The sequence below is a fragment of the Phocoena phocoena genome, chromosome 1 (genome assembly GCF_963924675.1).
Source record: "Phocoena phocoena chromosome 1, mPhoPho1.1, whole genome shotgun sequence".
Taxonomy (NCBI): domain Eukaryota; kingdom Metazoa; phylum Chordata; class Mammalia; order Artiodactyla; family Phocoenidae; genus Phocoena; species Phocoena phocoena.
In genome coordinates this window covers 45,336,482-45,355,680 of record NC_089219.1, presented here as the reverse complement: position 1 = coordinate 45,355,680, position 19,199 = coordinate 45,336,482, and the positions used below count along the sequence as shown (strand labels likewise).

At 40.5% G+C, this 19,199-nt stretch overlaps 1 protein-coding gene across 1 annotated transcript in view; it reads right to left on the bottom strand.

Moving 5' to 3' along the window:
- The window catches only part of TCEANC2 (transcription elongation factor A N-terminal and central domain containing 2), a 36,452-nt gene that overhangs the window by 14,661 nt on the left and 2,592 nt on the right, over nt 1-19,199 (bottom strand). Inside the window, exon 2 of the mRNA XM_065893915.1 lies at nt 8,702-8,843. Coding sequence (XP_065749987.1) covers nt 8,702-8,843 — 142 coding nt within the window. The remainder of the gene's footprint in view (nt 1-8,701; nt 8,844-19,199) is intronic.

The window sequence follows — 19,199 nt, the reverse complement described above, 5'->3', positions numbered from 1 at the left end:
CCTCTTTGGCCATACCTCTCACCATATCTCTCTCTTTCCTTCACCTCCTCAGTCCCAGCCCTCCTACCCCTTTGGCCTCCAGGTGCTAAGTTCTAGCCATAGAAAGCACTTTGCATGTCCTTGATAGGGTCAGGCTGTCTGGCCTTCTTACATTTCTGTACTTAGCTCCCACTGCTCCCTCTGCCTAGAAGGTTTAAATGCCCACTTTTCCCTCTAAACTTGATGTAAACATCTTGGGTGCAGAGCCCCATACCTTACTCCTTACTCCAAGATATATTCCCAGCTCCCAGCATAGTGCCTTACCACAAAACAATCAAGAAATGTTTGCTGAACTGAATCAAACAGTTATATTACAAAGAAAAAAAAGTTTACGTTTGGCTTTCAAATTGGCTTTGTACTAACATTTGAATATGGATGCAGTGGATTGGGAAAATCACACAATTGCAAACAAAATAATGGAACTATACTGTAAAGAATTGAATGAAAAGTTTCTAATTCTTACCCATTGCTAAGAACCCTTCCTGCTTACTACTCCAGATTTTATAGGAATTATATCATTTAATTTTTTATAATTACACAATGAAGTAAATACTATTATATCTCTTTTTACAAAGAAGCTCAGCCAAGCAACTTGCCCAGGGCTTCAGGGCTAGTAAGCATGGAAGCCAGGATCTGAGCACAGCAGCCTGACCCCAGAGCCTGCATACTTAATGGCCCAACACCCTGTCCTTCTCTGTTATTAGGGACTGGCACACAGAGAGTGTCCAATAAAGTTCTGTTAAGATAATGTTGTTCACCTTCTTGATATTCCTAAATCAGAAGAGCCAAAGGGCAGAAGTCTTCGACTCTCGGGCCAGGGCAAAGGAATCACTACTCTTGGCCTGCAGGGGGCAGTACACCTCACAGATACTCCCACAGGAGCCCCACCTGGACTGGTCAGGAGGCTCTCCCAGCACCAGGGAAACCACCCCAAGAAGGGCAGGGGCTATGAGGAGACCTGGGGGATGCAAGCTTTGCAAGCAAGAGGGTGACAGAAGGAAGAGTAACAGCAGGGAAGGTACTGAGTCTGGGGCAGGAAAAGAGGAGAGAGGAGGCCTAGGGAACCCTCTTCTATAAAAAACAAGACAGAATGACAAACTTTAAATGAAAAAGGGAATTTCACGATAACAATAATGACAGTTAGCCACTGCACTGAATGCTTTACATTTAAGTCAATGAATTCTCAGAACAACCCTATGAGGTGCTATAATGATTCCCCGTTTAACAGGTAAAGAACTAAGGAACTAAAAGGTTAAGAAACTTGTGCAGGACATGGCAAGTAAGAAGCAGGGACAAGTTTCAAATGCAGGCAGTTTGGCTGCAGAGCTCAAGTATTAACCCTATACTGTTGCCTCCAGTGATCATACAGTCCTACCTCCTCCTGATCCAGATGGAAAAAATGAGGCTCCATGACCTTTCCCCAAGGTCACAAGTTGGTCAGTAGCTACATCGAGGAAGTTAATGATCTGCAAAAAGTCATTATTTGCTCCATGAAGTTTATGTTAAAGCAAGCAGTGCCACTGGCTGGTCTTATGATCTAGGTCAAGTCCCTTGGGTTTAAGAGTTCGGGGCTTCTGCATCCCAGCACATTAAGACAAATTCCCTGCAGGAAGCGGTCTTTTGCTCATTTAACAAACATTATCAAATACTTAGTAAGTACCAGGCCCTGTGCTAGACTTTGGGATAGAATGTTGAACAAGACACAGCCCTTTACTCAAGGAGCTCCAGGTAGGTCTAAGCACAGGAGAAGACACCTAAACAAAAACAGTGCACCAAAGTGTTACAGGTCCTAAGATAGTATTGAAGGGGGAAACCAAGGGCCAAAAGGACAGAGGAGTCAATTTGGCTGGCAAATGGGCCAGGGAATACCATGAAAGAGGCAATTCTCGTCCAGAGTCTTGACAAGCAGTAGAGTGAATAAGAGCATAGAACCTGAAAGAGCACAGAGTAATTGAAGGGCTGTGGTGGGCAAAATAATAGTCCCCAAAGACATCCATGCCCTAATCCTCAGAACCTCTGAATATGTTACCTTACATGGAAAAAGGGACTTTGCAGATGTGATTCAGGTTAAGGACCCCGAGATGGAGAGATGAGCCTGGATTACCTAGGCGAGCCCAATCTAATCACATGAGTCCTTAAAGGCAGAAGAGACAGAAGAGTGGGTCAGAGAGATGAGGTGTGAAAAGAATTCAACGCACCATTGCCAGCTCTGGAGATGGAGGAAGAGAATCACAAGCCACAGAATGCAGGTGGCTTCTATAAACTGGAAAAGGCAAGGAAACAGATTCTCCCCTAGAGTCTCCAGAAAGGAATGTAGCCCTGCCAACACCCTGATTTTAGCTCACTGAGACCTGTACTGAACTTCTAACCTATAGAAATGTAAGATAATAAATCTGTGCTTTTTAAACCACTAATTTTCTGGCGATTTGTTATGGCACTATTCACAGATAATGAACACAGGAGCTTATCAGCAGTTCAGGATTGCTGAATCTATGGGACAACTTAAGAACAGAAGGCCATTTGAAAGTTCCTTGCCACTAACTTATCCCATGAACTTGGGCAAGTCAAATCACAAACCCATTCATTCACTCACTCACTAACTCATTTATTCATTCAACAAACACTTTTTGCTTCACCAAGATGATCATGTTTCATCTGGGTCTTAAAGGACAAGTAAGAGCTTGCCGTGGACAAAGGTGCATCTTTGGGTTTCAGGAGGTGGCATGACATGGCATAAGTCCACCTTAGCTTTGTCGCTTATTATTTGGTTTCCCGACATGGGGCAAGTTACTTTAAACTCTCTAAGCCTCAGTGTTCTCATTTGTAAAATGAGGAAATCAGTGTTCTCATTTGTAAAATGAAGAAATAATAATATTTACCTTATAGAATTGTTATATGGATCAAATGAAGTCGTAGATGTGAAAGCACTTTGTAAGTACAAGGTTTTTTGCTGTGAATCAATTATAAATGAAAATCAGATCAATATGATGGACTTAAAACTTCTCCCAGAATATTTATACCTACAGTATTGCAGAAGTGGGGCATGCCTGCCTACCAGGTTGAGTGCAAGGTCTAACTCCACTGCCTCATCAGCCATTTACTTAATATCCCCGCCCACTGGTTTCCTTTATAATAAAGGTATTCAGACACAGAGGCCCCATTAGGTGCTAAATCCAAAGGCTTTTGCCCAGCTGGCCCTCAACTTCCCAGACCACTTGAGAACAGTGAGGTTACTCACTTCCCCTGCCTCTCAAAACACTCTCCTTGGGCTTCCCTGGTGGTGCAGTGGTTGAGAGCCAGCCTGCCGATACAGGGGACACGGGTTCGTGCCCCAGTCCGGGAAGATCCCACATGCCACAGAGCGGCTGGGCCCATGAGCCATGGCCGCTGAGCTTGCGCATCCAGAGCCTGTGCTCCGCAACAGGAGAGGCCACGGCAATGAGAGGCCCGCGTACCGCAAAAAAAACAAAACAAAACAAAACAAAAAAACCACTCTCCTCCTTAGCCCGCGTGTCACTGCACAGCCCTGGTTCTCTTCCTCTCTCTAATTACACTCTTGCCTCTTCACCGGCTCCTCTTCCTCTTCCCATTTCCCTGCCACGGATATTCTCCCCAGCTCAATCCTTCAGCCCTTTAATCTTTTCTTTTACTCAGAGAATTCATCCACTTAAGTGATTTTAAGCAAATGCTTCCAGGCGAATGTCTTCCAAATACATATTTTTAGTCTAGTCTCTCATCTGAGCTTCAGTCCTACATCTCCAACTGCCTGCTGGACATTTGCACCTAAAGAGTTTATGTCAGAGCAAACACTGACTAAAATGAAAATACTAGGAGAAAACTCCCATTTGAAGTACACAAGAAAAGGCACTAAATTCTGATTTAAAAGAGGTGAGCTTGAGCAGATGGCAGAACCCATAGAGATGGTCCAGTAAAATTAAGGCACATATGGCTGGGATTCAGGGCACAATGGCAGTCTGCTAACCAAGAAAGAACACTGCCCCAAGAGACCTGGATTCTCATTACATCTCTGGTGCTAACTCACTACATGGCCCTGGATAAGTCACTTCATCTCTCTGAGTCTGAATTTCCTTGTTTATAAACTGAGGTAGCTAAATGGATTTAAACGTTTATGACATTGACATTTATAAAGTTCAGAAACAGAAAACAAAAACTATAAGATCTCAACAGTAAATGGACAAAGAACACAATTCACAAAAAAAGGACAAAGTGCCAATAAGCAAATAGAAAACAATCCATTCTATATAGCAAATGAAAACAAGATGCTATTTTTACCCAGTAAATTAGTAAGATTTTAAGAAAACTGTAGCAATGTAAATTGGAACAGTATTTCTAAGAATCTAAGATTCAGAAATGGATCAGGACAGGAGACGCATACCCAGGAGTTTTCTGAATTAAGGCCTCAGTTAATCTGGAGAAGTGGATGGCCTCTCTGGCTAAGTGCTCTAAAGCAGCAGCCAAAGACTGAGGTCTGAGCTTTCTGGAAAAGTACCTCCTGTGAGAGGACGGGAGACAAAGATGGACGAAACAGAGAAAGGCGAGAAACAGGAATAAAGAAAGCTAGAAAGCGCCATGGAGAAAATCTTGTTTGACCCTGTCATGTTCATTAATTTGATGAACATATCCTGAGCATCTGTTATATGCCACACTAATGCTTGAAATGCATTGGTGAATAAAATATATTGCATGGCCTTGCTGGCATAGAGTTACTGTACAGTAAACAAAAAATAACTCAGTAAATAATTAAATAAGTAATTAAAACTCAGATAAGGGCTTGAAGGAAATAAACATTTAAAAAATAGATAAAGAACTGGCAACAAGTTCAGTATCATTCATATTGACAGAAAAGAGAGTAATCAATGGTCTCAAGTTCACGGTTCTGGGAAGATGAGAACTGAGGTAAGACTACTGGATTTGGATAGAATGAAATCTCTTGTGTCCTTAGAGAGAATAGTGTTTGTGGGAGAAGCCAGCATGGAGATAATTTAATGAAGGAGGGGAAGGGGCAGAAATGGGAGTTGTGATTATTAATCATATTTAAAGGAATTTGGCTATAAAAGGAAGAAGTGAAACGAGGTATCTGGAAAAGATGGCAGACAATTAAAGGAGAAGATTTAAGTGTATCCGAAGGTAGAAAGAAAGAGCCAGTAAAGGGGGTATGGGTGACAACAAAATGAGAGGCATCATGGCATCCTCATCTCCACAGTCAATCCTTACCAAGTCTGGTCCATTCTCCCTGATAAGGTCTCCCTACGAACCTGTCACTCAACAGGTTAGGTTCTTTCGTATTTTAAAAATTATAACTTTCTTCAATTCCACATTCCTTTCTGATATTGCCACCTCTCTCTTTCCTTTCAATACCAAACTTCTTGAAAGAGTTGTCTGTTTTCACAGCTCATTTCCTTACCTCCTCCTCATTCCTCAAGCTTCTGCCCTTAACCTTGCCTTTGAAACTGTCCTTACCAAAATCATTAATGACCTTACTTTGTAAAATCCAACGTGCAATTTTTAGAATTCGCTTCTTTGGCCCTTTGACAACGATGGACACTGCTGACGAATCCCCTCTCAGAAGCCCTCCTTCCCATTCCATGACAGCGTTCTCTCCCATTTCCCTGCTCACACCTTCTCCATTTCCTGTGAGCCTCATATATTGATGTGCTTCAGGATTTGGGACTTGGCTCTTTGCTTTTCCTACATACTCTCCCCAGGCAACTGCCTCAGTTTCTAACTATATGCTGATGATGACTCTCAAGTATATATTTACTGTCCCTCCTTAGCTTTAGCCTTGTACATCCAACATTCTGTTGGACATTTCCTCTTGGATGTCCCACAATAGTGGGACACTAAAGAAACTGCCCAGAATTTTTTGAGAGACAAGGAGACATATGAGCTAAGGGGCATGGAAAATAAAAGATCTAACAAATTTCTAATTGTAGAATGCCAGAACAAATAAATAGAGAGAATAAAGGAGACGTGCTTTTGAAGAGATAATGGTTGTAAAACTTCTACAAATGAACATAAATCTGCAGGTCCAGGAGGTAGAATATATCTAGGTTAAATTAAAAGAAATACATGCTGTGATAGCCTGTCTACAAGATAGCCCCCAATGATCCTCACCTCTTTGTATTCATAACCCCTGTGTAGTTGTCTCCCAACTGTACCCAGGTTGGTCTGTGTGATCAACAGAATATAATAGAAGTGATGGTATGTCACTTCCAAGATTAGATGATAAAAGACACTATGGTTTCCATCTCGGTTATTCTCTCTCGGATCACTTATTTTGGGGAAAGTCAGCCACCATGTCATGAGCAGCCCTATGGGGAGGCCCAGGTGATGAGAAACCGAGGCCTTCTACCAGCAATCCCATAAGTGAGGAGTTAGGAGCAGATCTTCAAGCCCTGGTCAAGCTTTCAGATGACTACAGTCCCAGCCAACAGTTTGACTATAACCTCTTAAGAGATCACGAGCCAGAAGCACCTAGATAAGCAGCTCCTTGATTCCTGACCCTCAGAAAACCTGTGTGAGATAACAGACACTTAAGCTACTAAATTTGGGCATAATTTTTACACAGGGACAGGTAACTAATATGCATGCTAAGACCAAACAGTTTTGAATGGCTTACAAAGAGTCTTCTCCATCTGGTCCAGACTCTGTCTCCAGCTTATTACATTTCAAGTACACAAAACTTCTTTTAGTTTTTGCAGTGTACCATGTTCGCTCCCACCTCCAGCCCTCTGTACAGCTCACGTGATATACCCAGGCCTGACACATTCTTTAACATCTTTTCTACTCCCAACACATATACTCCTTGGGCTAACTCCTCCTCATCATCAGAGCACTCATTGCATTGTATGATAAAGTCTTGTTAAATTGCCTGTCCTTCCATTAGACTGCAGGCTCCAAAAAGGTGGGACAGTATCTGTCTCCTTCATCATTATGCCAGCATAGTTCCTAGCACAAAGAAGGTACTCAGTAAATATTTGTCCCTTACAGCCCACAGGATAGGGACAGGCAGGAGGCTAAAGGTGGAAGAATGTAAACATTCTCAGGCAATGATCCAAATGAATCTTCAGGCTAGCAACTGACCAGGGAACCCGTATATTCCACACAACCTCAGGTTATGGAAAGGCCTGGGATAGGGTCAAGACTCAAAAGTTGGATGGTTTCCAGCTCCTCTTAAGTTATACCCCCTTGTTGTGGTTTCATTAGGATTCTTGAATTGGAATCTCTGAACATCAGACACACCCTTTCTTGAAAGCATATTCACAATGGTACTCAAAGGACAAATAGAAATGATTTTTTTAAAATTGTCATCTGTTCTGTATTTGTAGGACAATTCCAGACTATTATGCTGATATTTAAGATCTGATTGTAAGTGGTATTTGTGGTGTGCCTAAAATGAACATATACATACACATATGTACATGTATACATGTCATAAAATATTAACCACTAGTACCCTCTACTGGTGGAAATACCTTATCTGCTCATATGAATGGTCTTATTGCCCTCTAGTGACCACAACCCATAAAGAGAAAATCTAGCAGCAGATGGGAGACTCTCCTTGGCTATAATGATAGGGTTTTATGTTCTTTAAGCATCTAATTTTCTCAGATTCTGGTTTATATTACAGGGGTGCAACTCTCAAGACTCTTGGGGGAACCTCTGGGGAATTTCACACAGCTCTTGCCAGCTGTTAGCGCCAGTCTGAAGCTGCTTTCTTTCCTGCTTCTCATGAACAAGAGGTCAAGGGGAGGCAGAGAAGGCAATGGCTGCACTGGTGAGGGCAAGAACAGCAGCTGTGAACGACTACCCTGGACTCCCCGGGGACTTGGGAGCAGCTTGAGGAACACATGTTGGCCCTCCCTCGCATATTATTCACAGTTGTGTACTGTACTAAAATGGTAATTCAACGCAGTTCCTGACTTACCTCTTAAAATATCTCCAATGCTGTAATAAATGATGTAGCAACAAATGTTGCTATTATTTTGTTTTTACAAACCATGCTTTGGAAGTTATTTCTACTCAAGATGGAAAAGCCAAGATTTAAGTGAAATGTCGCCTCTTCTATGGAGCCTTTTCTGAATTCCCCAGATGTAAGACTACTCTGTCCTCTGTGCCAGCATATACCTTGTACAGATCAGAATGGTACCATGGACAGTATTTATAGGCTTTTATTTTTAACCTATACTATTTTACTACTCCCATTTGTCTACATGCTTGTTTCTCCACCAAACCCTAAGTTCCTTGAGGTCACAAATCATGTCTTCTTCATTTTTGCACACCCAAGCATCAAGCACACTCAAAACGTTATCCACAGATCATGCTAGTTACAAGTTCATGCAGTAAGTACAGAAACTGAAGCAAGCATTTAAAACTTTGACAAAGTACTTCTACATTTGTTGAGTATAATTTTTTTAAAAAGTAGGGCTTACATTTTGTATATTTTAATTTCATTTTTCTGGTAATTTTTATTATATTTTAAGAGTATTAGTCTGCAACCAATGGAGAATTTTTTAAACAATGATCTCTTACCACAGATAGTTTGAGAAGCACTGATATGATAGATAATGTCTGAGGGAGGGAGGAAAGGAGAAAGAAGGAGATAAAATATAAGCACTTATAAAATTCGGAAGGAACATACCTATCCTTGTTGATTTTAACACTTCCTTGGAGGGTATTTTCTTCTTTAATTCTCGTAAGGCTTCAACTAGATTCTCTTTGGTTTGATCAGGAAGCTCCAACATAGTTTTCCATCTTTTTATGTCTTCTATAACCACAACTCTCTGAGAAAAAGAAAAGTCATTTGGAAAATGGAACATTTTCATTAGAAAGACATCTGCCTTCACCTGAGCTAATGGGGCTCCTATTGACATATGAATTATTGATTATGACCTGAACCAAAGCACAATATATGTGATGGCCCCAAATGATGGGTAATTGCTTAAAAGCAGCTCCTGCTTACTGCAAATCAGGAAGAGGGTTACATCTATTAGGAAAAGTGCAAGTTTTAATCTTACCATGTCAGACACCACTGGGCACTTAGCACTGAGAGGCAGTAAGGAGGGGAAGAAAAGAAAAACGATGCTGAGGTGAATCAACCTTATAGCTCACTTAAGTATCTTAATTCATAGGCAAGGACAGAAAGCAGAGAAGTCATAAAGACATATTTATTTCAACAATAAAAAGCACACTTCAACAGCTCCCTACTTCCTAGATGGTAAAACTCAAACCCTCTCGTTTGAAGAATTTTTTAAAACTTTAAACAAATAAAAAGGTAGAGAATAACTCACTATTTATAATGAAAAAAGTTAACATTTTGCCATTACACATAAAATAATAAAACACTGTAAAGTTCAAGTCTCCTTACACCCTTCACCCTTCATTCCCTTCCTTCCGTTTCTAGAAGAAACCACCATCTTAAAGTTGACACGAATCTTTCCATTAAGTGTAAAATATTAACAATTAAGGAATCTGGGTGAAAGGGATGAGGAAGGTCTTTGTACTGTGTTGCAACTTTTCTGTAGTTTTGAAATTATTTCAACTAAGAATTTTTTTTAAGTAAACTGGGAGACAAAAAAATAAAGTCGCTTTTATAATTGCACAAAAAAATTTTTTTTTCTTGCTTTTATCAACATTACCCTGGGGAGGTAGGCCCGGGTAGGGACTGGGAAGGGGCACAGGGGCCTCTGATAAATGTCCTGTTTCTCGATCTGGATACTGGTGACACAGGTGTGTTCTCTCTGTGAAAATCTGTTAAGACGTACATATTTGTCTACTTTTCTACAAGCATGTGATAGTTCAATAAAAAGCAACCCAAAAAGTCTCAACTCCCTCCCTGGCTGGGGTCTAGCCTAGCTGCCCGTGGTGGGAGAAGGGGATGTCTGGGGACTTCTCTATTTCCCCACCTCTGCTTCTCCTCCTCCCCCATCTGCTTGTTTGCTTTGGTCTTTGGCCCTTCCAGGTTTGAAACTGGGAAAAAAAGAAGCAGTAAGGGAAAGCAAAAGCCTTATTTTTGGTTGTGATGCTACGCTCATCAGGTTTCAGTGCTCTCTAGACTTGGCAGATATTCATGAGATGTTTTTGTGGTTCCGTGGAGAGCTCCCATGGTTGAGATCTCACCTGCAGTTCCCACAACACTAGCAAGGCCTCTTCCAGCCAGCTGCTTAGAGGTCCACCCTAAGTCTCCAGTTTCTGGCAACTGCTTCACCCACTCTCTCTGTAGGGGTCCCACTGCCCTTCCAAGGATCCTTGTGAACTGAGCTCCTTTAATTCAACTCCAGGCCAGTTAGCATTTTCTCCACTACGCCCACATCTTTGCCCTGAAAAACTCTGTGCATAACAGCTTTCCCACAGCAGCCACTTCTCCTTCTTGTGGCATCAGTTGCCACCCTGTTTTTAGACTTTCCCAGGCACAGGTCTGGTCTCTGTGTCCACCAACTCCAGGAACTGAGGTCACGTTCTCCAAGTGAAAATACCATAGCCCTCCCACTTTATCCAAAGGAATTCTATCTCCTCTCTTTCTTTACCTTCAACATTCTTTTTTTTTTTTTTACCTTCAACTTTCTTTATTGCCTAAGGTAGGTGATAGGTTCAGGATTCCAAAACTGGTCTTCATTATCTGCCTTCACAAGTTCTGTATAGATGGTCTAGAATAACATTTGGGAACACCATTTTATAGCTATTCCTTTGTTCTCAGCCTTTAGCTAGCCAAAATTGAGACAGAGCCCTTTTTTATGATCCGTTACAATATAAAATAGTTTCAGTGTTAAATGGTATGACAAATAAATCGATGAAGCCAGGTAAGGGATGTTTTCAGTAGGAAGAAGGTGTAAATATAGTATTCTGCAGCTTGCTTTTTTCACTCAGTATAATTTCTTGATTTATCCATACTGATACGTATAAACCCAGTTGATCTGTTTTAATAGTATTGAATATTATTCCATTATTTTTATATACAATGTCTTAGAATTTTAAAATCTAGTCCCCTAATGGATATTTAGGGACTTTTTCCCCCCTCACATTTTCCCTATTATAAACATTGCTTCAATGAACTCCTGCCTATTATACATTCATATGTCTTCCATCCTTTACTTTCAACTTTTTTCTGGGTCATTATGCTTTAATAGCCTATGGCTGCTTTATTTTGCTCCTCCTCCCCTATCCAATCTGAGAGTTTCTATCTTTTAATAGGCATGTTTAATCCATTTGCATTTATTATGATTACTGATACACTGGACATACTTTCTCTTTGCTTTTTTCTTCTTTTCTTATCTTTTATTTAACAGCCTGAGTTTTCTTTAATCTTGTTTTTTCTTTTATGGTTTGGAAGTTATACATTCTATTTCTATCATTTTAGTGTTTGCCCTTACAATTTTTAAGATACTCAATGAAATCTATACCAGTATCCTCCTCACAAGTCTCTACCTTCTGAAACGCTTATTAGAAATATACATGGTCTCTGCCTGTCCTTCAAGTCTCCTAACTTGTCATATTTCTATTTCTGTGGGATGCATTCTAAGTGATTTCCTCAGATCTAGCTTTCAATTCAGCATTTCTCTCCGTAGCTATGACTTACCTACTTTTAACCTGTTCAATGTGTTTCTTTGTCAACAAATACGCTTTTTCATTGGATAAATTCTGTTTTATCCTCTAAATCTACGTGTTTTCTTTTCATACTATCCTATTCTTATCATTTCTATTACTTTCATTATCCTGTGAACATTTTAAACATATTTAAGGTCTTTTCAGACTGTTATCTCTGCTTCCTGGAGTAGAAATTCTATTATTTACATCTGCCTGCTCATCCTCCCTCCTGGTAATTTATTTTATTGTAGAGTTTTGTAATTTTTGACCATGAATTCATCTTTAATGGAGACTGTTTTCCACAGGAGTCCTGTGTACTCTAGGCTGTGAAGTGTCTTAACAGGGAAATCTCACCTTTGCCTTTGCCAAGGCCTTTGGATTTCCCTGGTTCTGGGCCAGTTTTCATGTTAATTTTTCAGCTTTGCAGATAGCACGAAGTTAAAAATATATATACACACATAGTAATAAGTGTGAGGTTCTAATTTATTATGGTCAACTCTTTTTGAACTCAAACCCTGAGATGATACAATCTTCACGCTGATTCCTTGGACTGGTGGATGGAATTTTTCTAGTTCATTTTTCAAAAGCATAGTAGCCCTGTGTTGACTCCCAGCTTCATGTGGCCTGAAGCCTTATCTGCTGTCCCCATACTGGCCCTAAAACCCCAGCCCCTAAACTCTGTACCTGGTTTGCACGGAACTATATACAAGCATACCCTGTTTTATTGCACTTCACTTTATTGTACTTTGCAGATACTGCATTTTTTTTTTTTTAACAAATTGAAGGTTTGTGGCAACCCTGCAACGAGCAAGTCTACAGATGCTGTTTTTCCAACAGCATTTGCTCACTTTGTGTCTCTGTGTCACATTTTGGTAATTCCTGCAACATTTCAAACTTTTTCCATTATTATTATATTTGTTATGATCTGTGATCAGTGACCTTTGATGTTACTATTGTAATTGTTTTGGGGTGCCACAAACCATGCCCATACAAGACAGCAAACTTAACTGATAAATATTCTGACTGTTACACCAACCAGCCATTTCCCCCTCTCTCTCCCTCTCCTTGGGCCTCCTTGTTCCCTGAGACACAACAATATTGAAATTAAGTCAATTAATAGCCCTACAACGGCCTCTAAATGTTTAAGTGAAAGGAAGAGAAACACGTCTCTCACTTTAAATCAAAAGCTAGAAATGATTAAGCTTAGTGAGGAAGGCATGTTGAAAGCCGAGACAGGCCAAAAGCTAGGCATCTTGCGTCAAATAGTTAGCCAAGTCATAAATGCAAAGGAAAAGTTCCTGAAGGAAATTAAAAGTGCTACTCCAGTGAACACACAAATGATAAGAAAGCAAAACAGCCTTATTGCTTATATGAGAATGTTTTAGTGGTCTGCACAGACCAAACTAACTACATTCCCGGGGAGGGGGGGGTGATGGTGTGATGAATTGGGAGATTGGGATTGACATATATACACTAATATGTATAAAATGGATAACTAATAAGAACCTGCTGTATAAAAAGATAAATAAAATAAAATTCAAAAAAAATAAAGAAGTATAATTGTTATGTTAAGAGAGGAGAGAAATCAGAATCATAAAAAAAACAAAAAAACTAACTACAACATTCCCTTAAGCCAAAGCCTAATCTAGAGCAAGGCCCTAACTCTCTTCAATTCTATGAAGGCTGAGAGAGGTGAGGAAACTGCAGAAGAAAAGTTTAAAGCTAGCAGAGGTTGGTTCATAAGGTTTACGGGAAGAAGCCGTCTCTATAACATACAAGTACAAGGAAGCAGCAAGTGCCTAAGTAAAAGCTGTAGCAAGTAATCCAGAAGATCCATCTAAGATAATCAGTGAAGGTGGCTACACTAAACAACAGATTTTCAATGTAGACAAAACAGCCTCATACTGGAAGACGATGACATCTCGGACTTCAATGCCTGGCTTCAAAGCTTCAAAGGACCGGCTGACGATTTTGTTAGGAGCTAATGCAGCTGGTAACTTGAAGTACAAGCCAATGCTCATTTGCCATTTTGAAAATCCTAGGGCCCTTAATAATTATGCAAAATCTACTCTGCCTGGGCTCTATAAATGTAACAACAAAGCCTAGATGACAGCAAATTTGTTTACAACATGATTTACTGAATATTTTAAGCCCTCTGTCGAGACCTATTACTCCAAAAAAAGATTCCTTTAGAAATATCACTGCTCATTGACAATACACCTGGTCACTCAAGAGCTCTGATGGAGATGTACAACGAGATTAATGTTGTTTTCATGCCTGTTAACACAATATCCATTCTGCTGCAAGGAGTAATTTTGACTCTCAAGTCCTAGAAATACATTTCTAGGATACATGCATCTAGAAATAGATTAGAAATACATTTTGTAAGGCTATAGCTGCCATAGATAGTTGGGTCCTCTGATGGAAAAGTAAATTGAAAATCTTCTGGAAAGAATTCACCGTTCTAGATGCAATTAAGAACATTCATGATTCACAAGAAGTCAAAATATCAACATTAACTGGAGTTTGTAAGAAGCTGATTCCAAACCTCATGGATGACTTTGAGGGGTTCTAGACTTCAGTGGAGGAATTAACAGTAGATGTGGTGGAAAGTGCAAGAGAACTAGAATTAGCAGTGGAGCCTAAGGATATGACTGAATTGCTGCAATCTCATGATTAAACTTTAATAGATAACGAGTTACTTCTTATGGATGAGCAGAGAAAGAGGTTTCTTGAGATGGAATCTACTGCTGGTGAAGATGCTGTGAAGATTGTTGAAATGACAATGAAGGATTACATAAACTTAGTTGATAAAGCAGCAGCAGGGTTTGGTAGGACTGACTTCAATTTTGAAAGAAGTTCTACTGTGAGTAAAATGCTATCAAACAGCACTGCACGCTACAGAGAAATCATTCATGAAAGGAGGGTCAATTGATGCAGCAAACTTCATTGTCGTATTTTAAGAAAATGTCACAGCCACCCCTACCTTCAGCAACCACCACCCTCATTAGTCAGCAGCCATCAACATCGAGGCAAAACCTCCACCAGCAAAAAGATTCCAACTCACTGAAGGCTCAGATGATGGTTAGCATTATTTAGCAATAATTATTCAGCAATTTTTAAATTAAGGTATGTACATTTTTTTAGACATAATGCTATTGTACACTTAACAGATTACAGTATAGTGGAAACGTAGCTTTTATATACATTGGGAACCAAAAAAAAAAAAATCGCATAATTGCAGTGGTCTAGAACGGAACCCGCAATATCTCCAAGGTATGCCTGTTATCTCCAGCTTTGGGTTTGGATTTCCTCTTTCTTCCTGGCACCTGAGTGTTTCTCTTTCTTCTTTTCAAGCTCAGTTCTGTATTGGAGACTTTTTTTTTTTTTTTTTCGTTTTTGGCCGCACCATGCGGCATGCAGGATCTTAGTTCCCCGACCAGGGATGGAACCCACGCCCTCTGTAGTGGAAGAGCAGACTCTTAACTGCTGGACTGCCAGGGAAGTCCCTGTACAGGAGACTTTTTATCGAGCATTTCTACATGGCTGGAATGAGGTTGGGGTTTTCATATCAGATCATTCCAGCATATGGAACTACAGAAGCCTAAGCTCTTTAGTATGGCATAAAAGGTCTTAACAAACATGACTTGGCTCCTGACATCCTTTTCAGCCTCACCGTTGGCTCAACATACATCAAACTATTTGAAGCTGCCTAAACAAACCACAGTATTTCACATCCTCTGCCTCGGATGCTCTTTCTCTGCCTGAACCACATGATAACACCTACTTATTTTGAAAGACTCTTCAAGAATCACCTCCTGTATGAAGCCTTGCTTGCCTCTCTCCAACCGCATCTGACCAAACTCCCTTTTGAGTTTGTAATCTGCACAGGCTTCAATTGCCCCATCTGTACTTTCTGCAAATAGTTATCTACAAGGCTGTCTTCTCCATTAGACTATGAACAACTTGAGGGCCAGAACAATTTCTTACTTGTCTCTCTATCCCCAGTGTGCAGTAGATGTAATTGAACAAAGTTATATCTACCCTCAAGGACTAAGTACAGTACAGTCTTCAGATCTGACATATTAGGGCAAAAATAGAAAAATATAGCAGCCCGTTCCAGAGAATTCCACACACATACAAAGAATGTTTCCCTATTTTTGTCCACATATGGGGCCCCAAACGGATTCTGCAAGTTCTTATCTGAATTATTTAGAGGAAAAAGGGAAGTGGAAATAAAATATGAATGGGGAAGCTATAATGAGTAGTGGAATGGTTACTGCCAGAAAGAAAAGGTGCTCTCCAAAATACCATCTGGTCTTACAGTTGTGGATAGCTGGAATATCAGGTTTGGTAAAACCAATTAAGGAAAATGCTTCGCTCATAAGCAATAAAACGGGCACCATTCCACTGGTGGGGGCAGGGGACAACATATTGGCTAGTCAATCCTACAAAGGGAATATAAAGATTTATAAAGCATTCTTAAGTGCAGAACCTAAAATAATTAGCACCTTTTCAGAATCTTTGCATTTAAAAAAATCTCCTATTGCAACCAACAGAAGAAATCACTTTCCCTTAGGGAGAAAGAAGAGATTAACCAAATTAACCTTTACTATTCAAATGTACACCACATGAGCTTATTGAGTGTCACTTTTATTGAATGTGATAAGGCTATGGCAAAATTACTTGTAATATGCTGATAACAGAAGTACAATGGTCCTAATATTCCAAGATTTTTATACCTCCTCTGCTGGCATTCAGAAACCTCCACTTTTTTTTAGTTCACAGACTGTGGAACCAGATTTTCTAGTTCAAATCCCAGTTCTGCCACTGAAAGCTTCATAACTTTGGACAAGCTACTTAATCTCTCTGTGCCTTAGATTCTTCATCTGTAAAATATAAATGATAAAACCATCCATTTCACAGAACTATTATTAGAATTTAAAGAGTTAATATATGTAAAGCACTTAGCACAATGCCTGGCCCACAGAAATGGGCTCAATAAATGTAAGCAGGAATCATTATTACTATCATCATCATTCTCATCTCTAGTTTTACTACACAGCCTCTTTTTTTCCATACAAGAAAAGAGGGAACTACTTATTAGCTTTTATTGTGTGCCAGGCACAATGCTTAGCCCTTTCAATATGCATTTATTTATTTAGCCCTCATAACAACCCTGCAGGTTAAATATTATTTCTGATGTTACTGATGAGGAAATTGAGGCTTGAATATTCAGCAGATTCTTGTCATTAAAACATGATAGTGGTGTGTGGGAATAGTCACTTGGCAGAACGTGGACCTAGTTAACTCTCTAGAATTCATATTTAACTCAACTTGTTTTTAATTTGCCACTGTATACACGGGAAAGTAAGCATGTGTGCATGCATAAGCGAAAGAGAACAGCAAGTACCACTTACTGAATGGTTGTATGTTGCTACTTCCCTCTACCTAGCCAAATCTTTCCATCTCTTTAAGGTGCTCTGACCACTAAAACAGATGCTGAGCTCTTTTCTCTCTTAACTCTTTTTTTTGTCTGCGTTGGGTGTTTGTTGCTGCATGTGGGCTTTCTCTAGTTGCAGCAAGTGGGGGCTACTCTTTATCGCGGTACGCAGGCTCCTCATTGTGGTGGCTTCTCTTGTTGCGGAGCACGGGCTCTAGGCACGCAGGCTTCAGCGGTTGCAGCACACAGGCTCGGTAGTTGTGGCTCGCGGGCCCTAGAGCGTGCGGGCTTCAGTAGTTGTGGTGCACAGGCTTAGTTGCTCTGTGGCATGTGGGATCTTCCCGGACCAGGGCTCGAACCCATGTCCCCTGTATTGGCAGGTGGGTTCTTTTTCTTTTTAAGGCTCATACTTTTATCTTAAATTTTTCTTATGTTCCCTAAAGTACCTAGCATAGTACTGAGCATAAAGTTGTTTCACAGTAACATTTGTGGAGTAGCTTACTATCCAGACCCAGCAAGGGCATCCCCAAATAATGATTATTGTTTATTCAATAAATTTTTACATACAATGTAGCAGGCACTGTGTTAGGTCTTAAAGCAGAATCAGAACATAAGAGACTGCAGTCCCAGTCCTAACAGTTCATAATAGATTGGGGAAACTACAGGTAATCAGATAATTACAATACAGTAAGGTAAGTGCTACAACAGTTATTTGAACCAAGTGCCAAGAGAGTCTCAAAGAGGGAAAGATTAATACCCCACAAAGGACCCAGGAAGCATTTCATCATTCACTTATTTAACAAATATTTATTGACCACTTAGTATGTGCCAAGCACTGTGACAGGTCCAAGGGTGGAGAGGTAAATGAAATGCCCAAGGTCCCTGTACTCATGAAACAATCTAAGATTCACTTGAGCGGGATGACAAATGGGTAGGAATTCATTCTGTAAAAGATGCAGGAAAGGGGACCAACATCAAGTCAAAACCCTGGAGACATGAAAGAGAATAGCTTAGATAGAGAAGAGCAGGAAATGGGGTGTGGCTGGAATGCATTCCCATGAACGGGGAGCTATGTGAGATGAGGTGAGATGGCACCTCAGACAGAACAGAAGAGAAAGGGTCTCATATGCCATGCCAAGGCTTTTAGAGTTTAATTCACTCGGTCATTCAGCATGCCGCAGGGTGCAGCCAAAAACAAAAACCAAAAAACTAACCATTTCGTCATTCAGAAAAATGCACCATGGTCTTCTATATGCCAAGCCCCATGCCAGCTACTGGGGCCACAAAACCAATAAGACATAGTCTTTCAAGAAGCTGAGAGTGTAGCGGGACACAGTCATGTAAAGAAACACTTATTATGGGCTTCCCTGGTGGTGCAGTGGTTGAGAGTCCGCCTGCCGATGCAGGGGACACGGGTTCGTGCCCCGGTCTGGGAAGATCCCACATGCTGCGGAGCGGCTGGGCCCGTGGGCCATGGCCGCTGAGCCTGCGCGTCCGGAGCCTGTGCTCCACAATGGGAGAGGCCACAGCAGTGAGAGGCCCGCGTACTGCAAAAAAAAAAAAAAAAAGTTCTGATTACAAGAAACACTTATTATACAGCACAAGTAAGTGCGATGGTAGAAGCATGTAAAGATATAGGGATGGCTTAGAGAAGGGAGAGATTAGATTGGCTCTGTATCTGGGGGACAGAGAGTGGTTAGGAAAGACCTTATAGCAGAGGAAACTCTTGACTAGATCATGGGAACAAAGGATTTCATAAAGTAGCTGATAACAGCAAACACTTACATAGTATTTAGTATGTGCCAGGCTCTGTTCCAAGCACTTTAAATACATCGACTCACTCAAACTTCATAACTACCTTATAAAATAGATATTATTATTAATCCCATTTTAAAGATGAGGAAAGACACAGAGAGGTTAACTTGTCCAAGGTCACACAGGTAGTTTAAGTGGCAGAGCCAGGATTTTAACACAGGTAGTTTGGCTTGAGTCTGTTTTCTTAATTACTATACTATATTGCCTCCAAGACAAGAGAAAAAAGCCGTTCAAGGCAAACAGGACAGCATAAGCAAAGGTACAGAGGTATGACAGAACACAACATCTTTGGGAAATT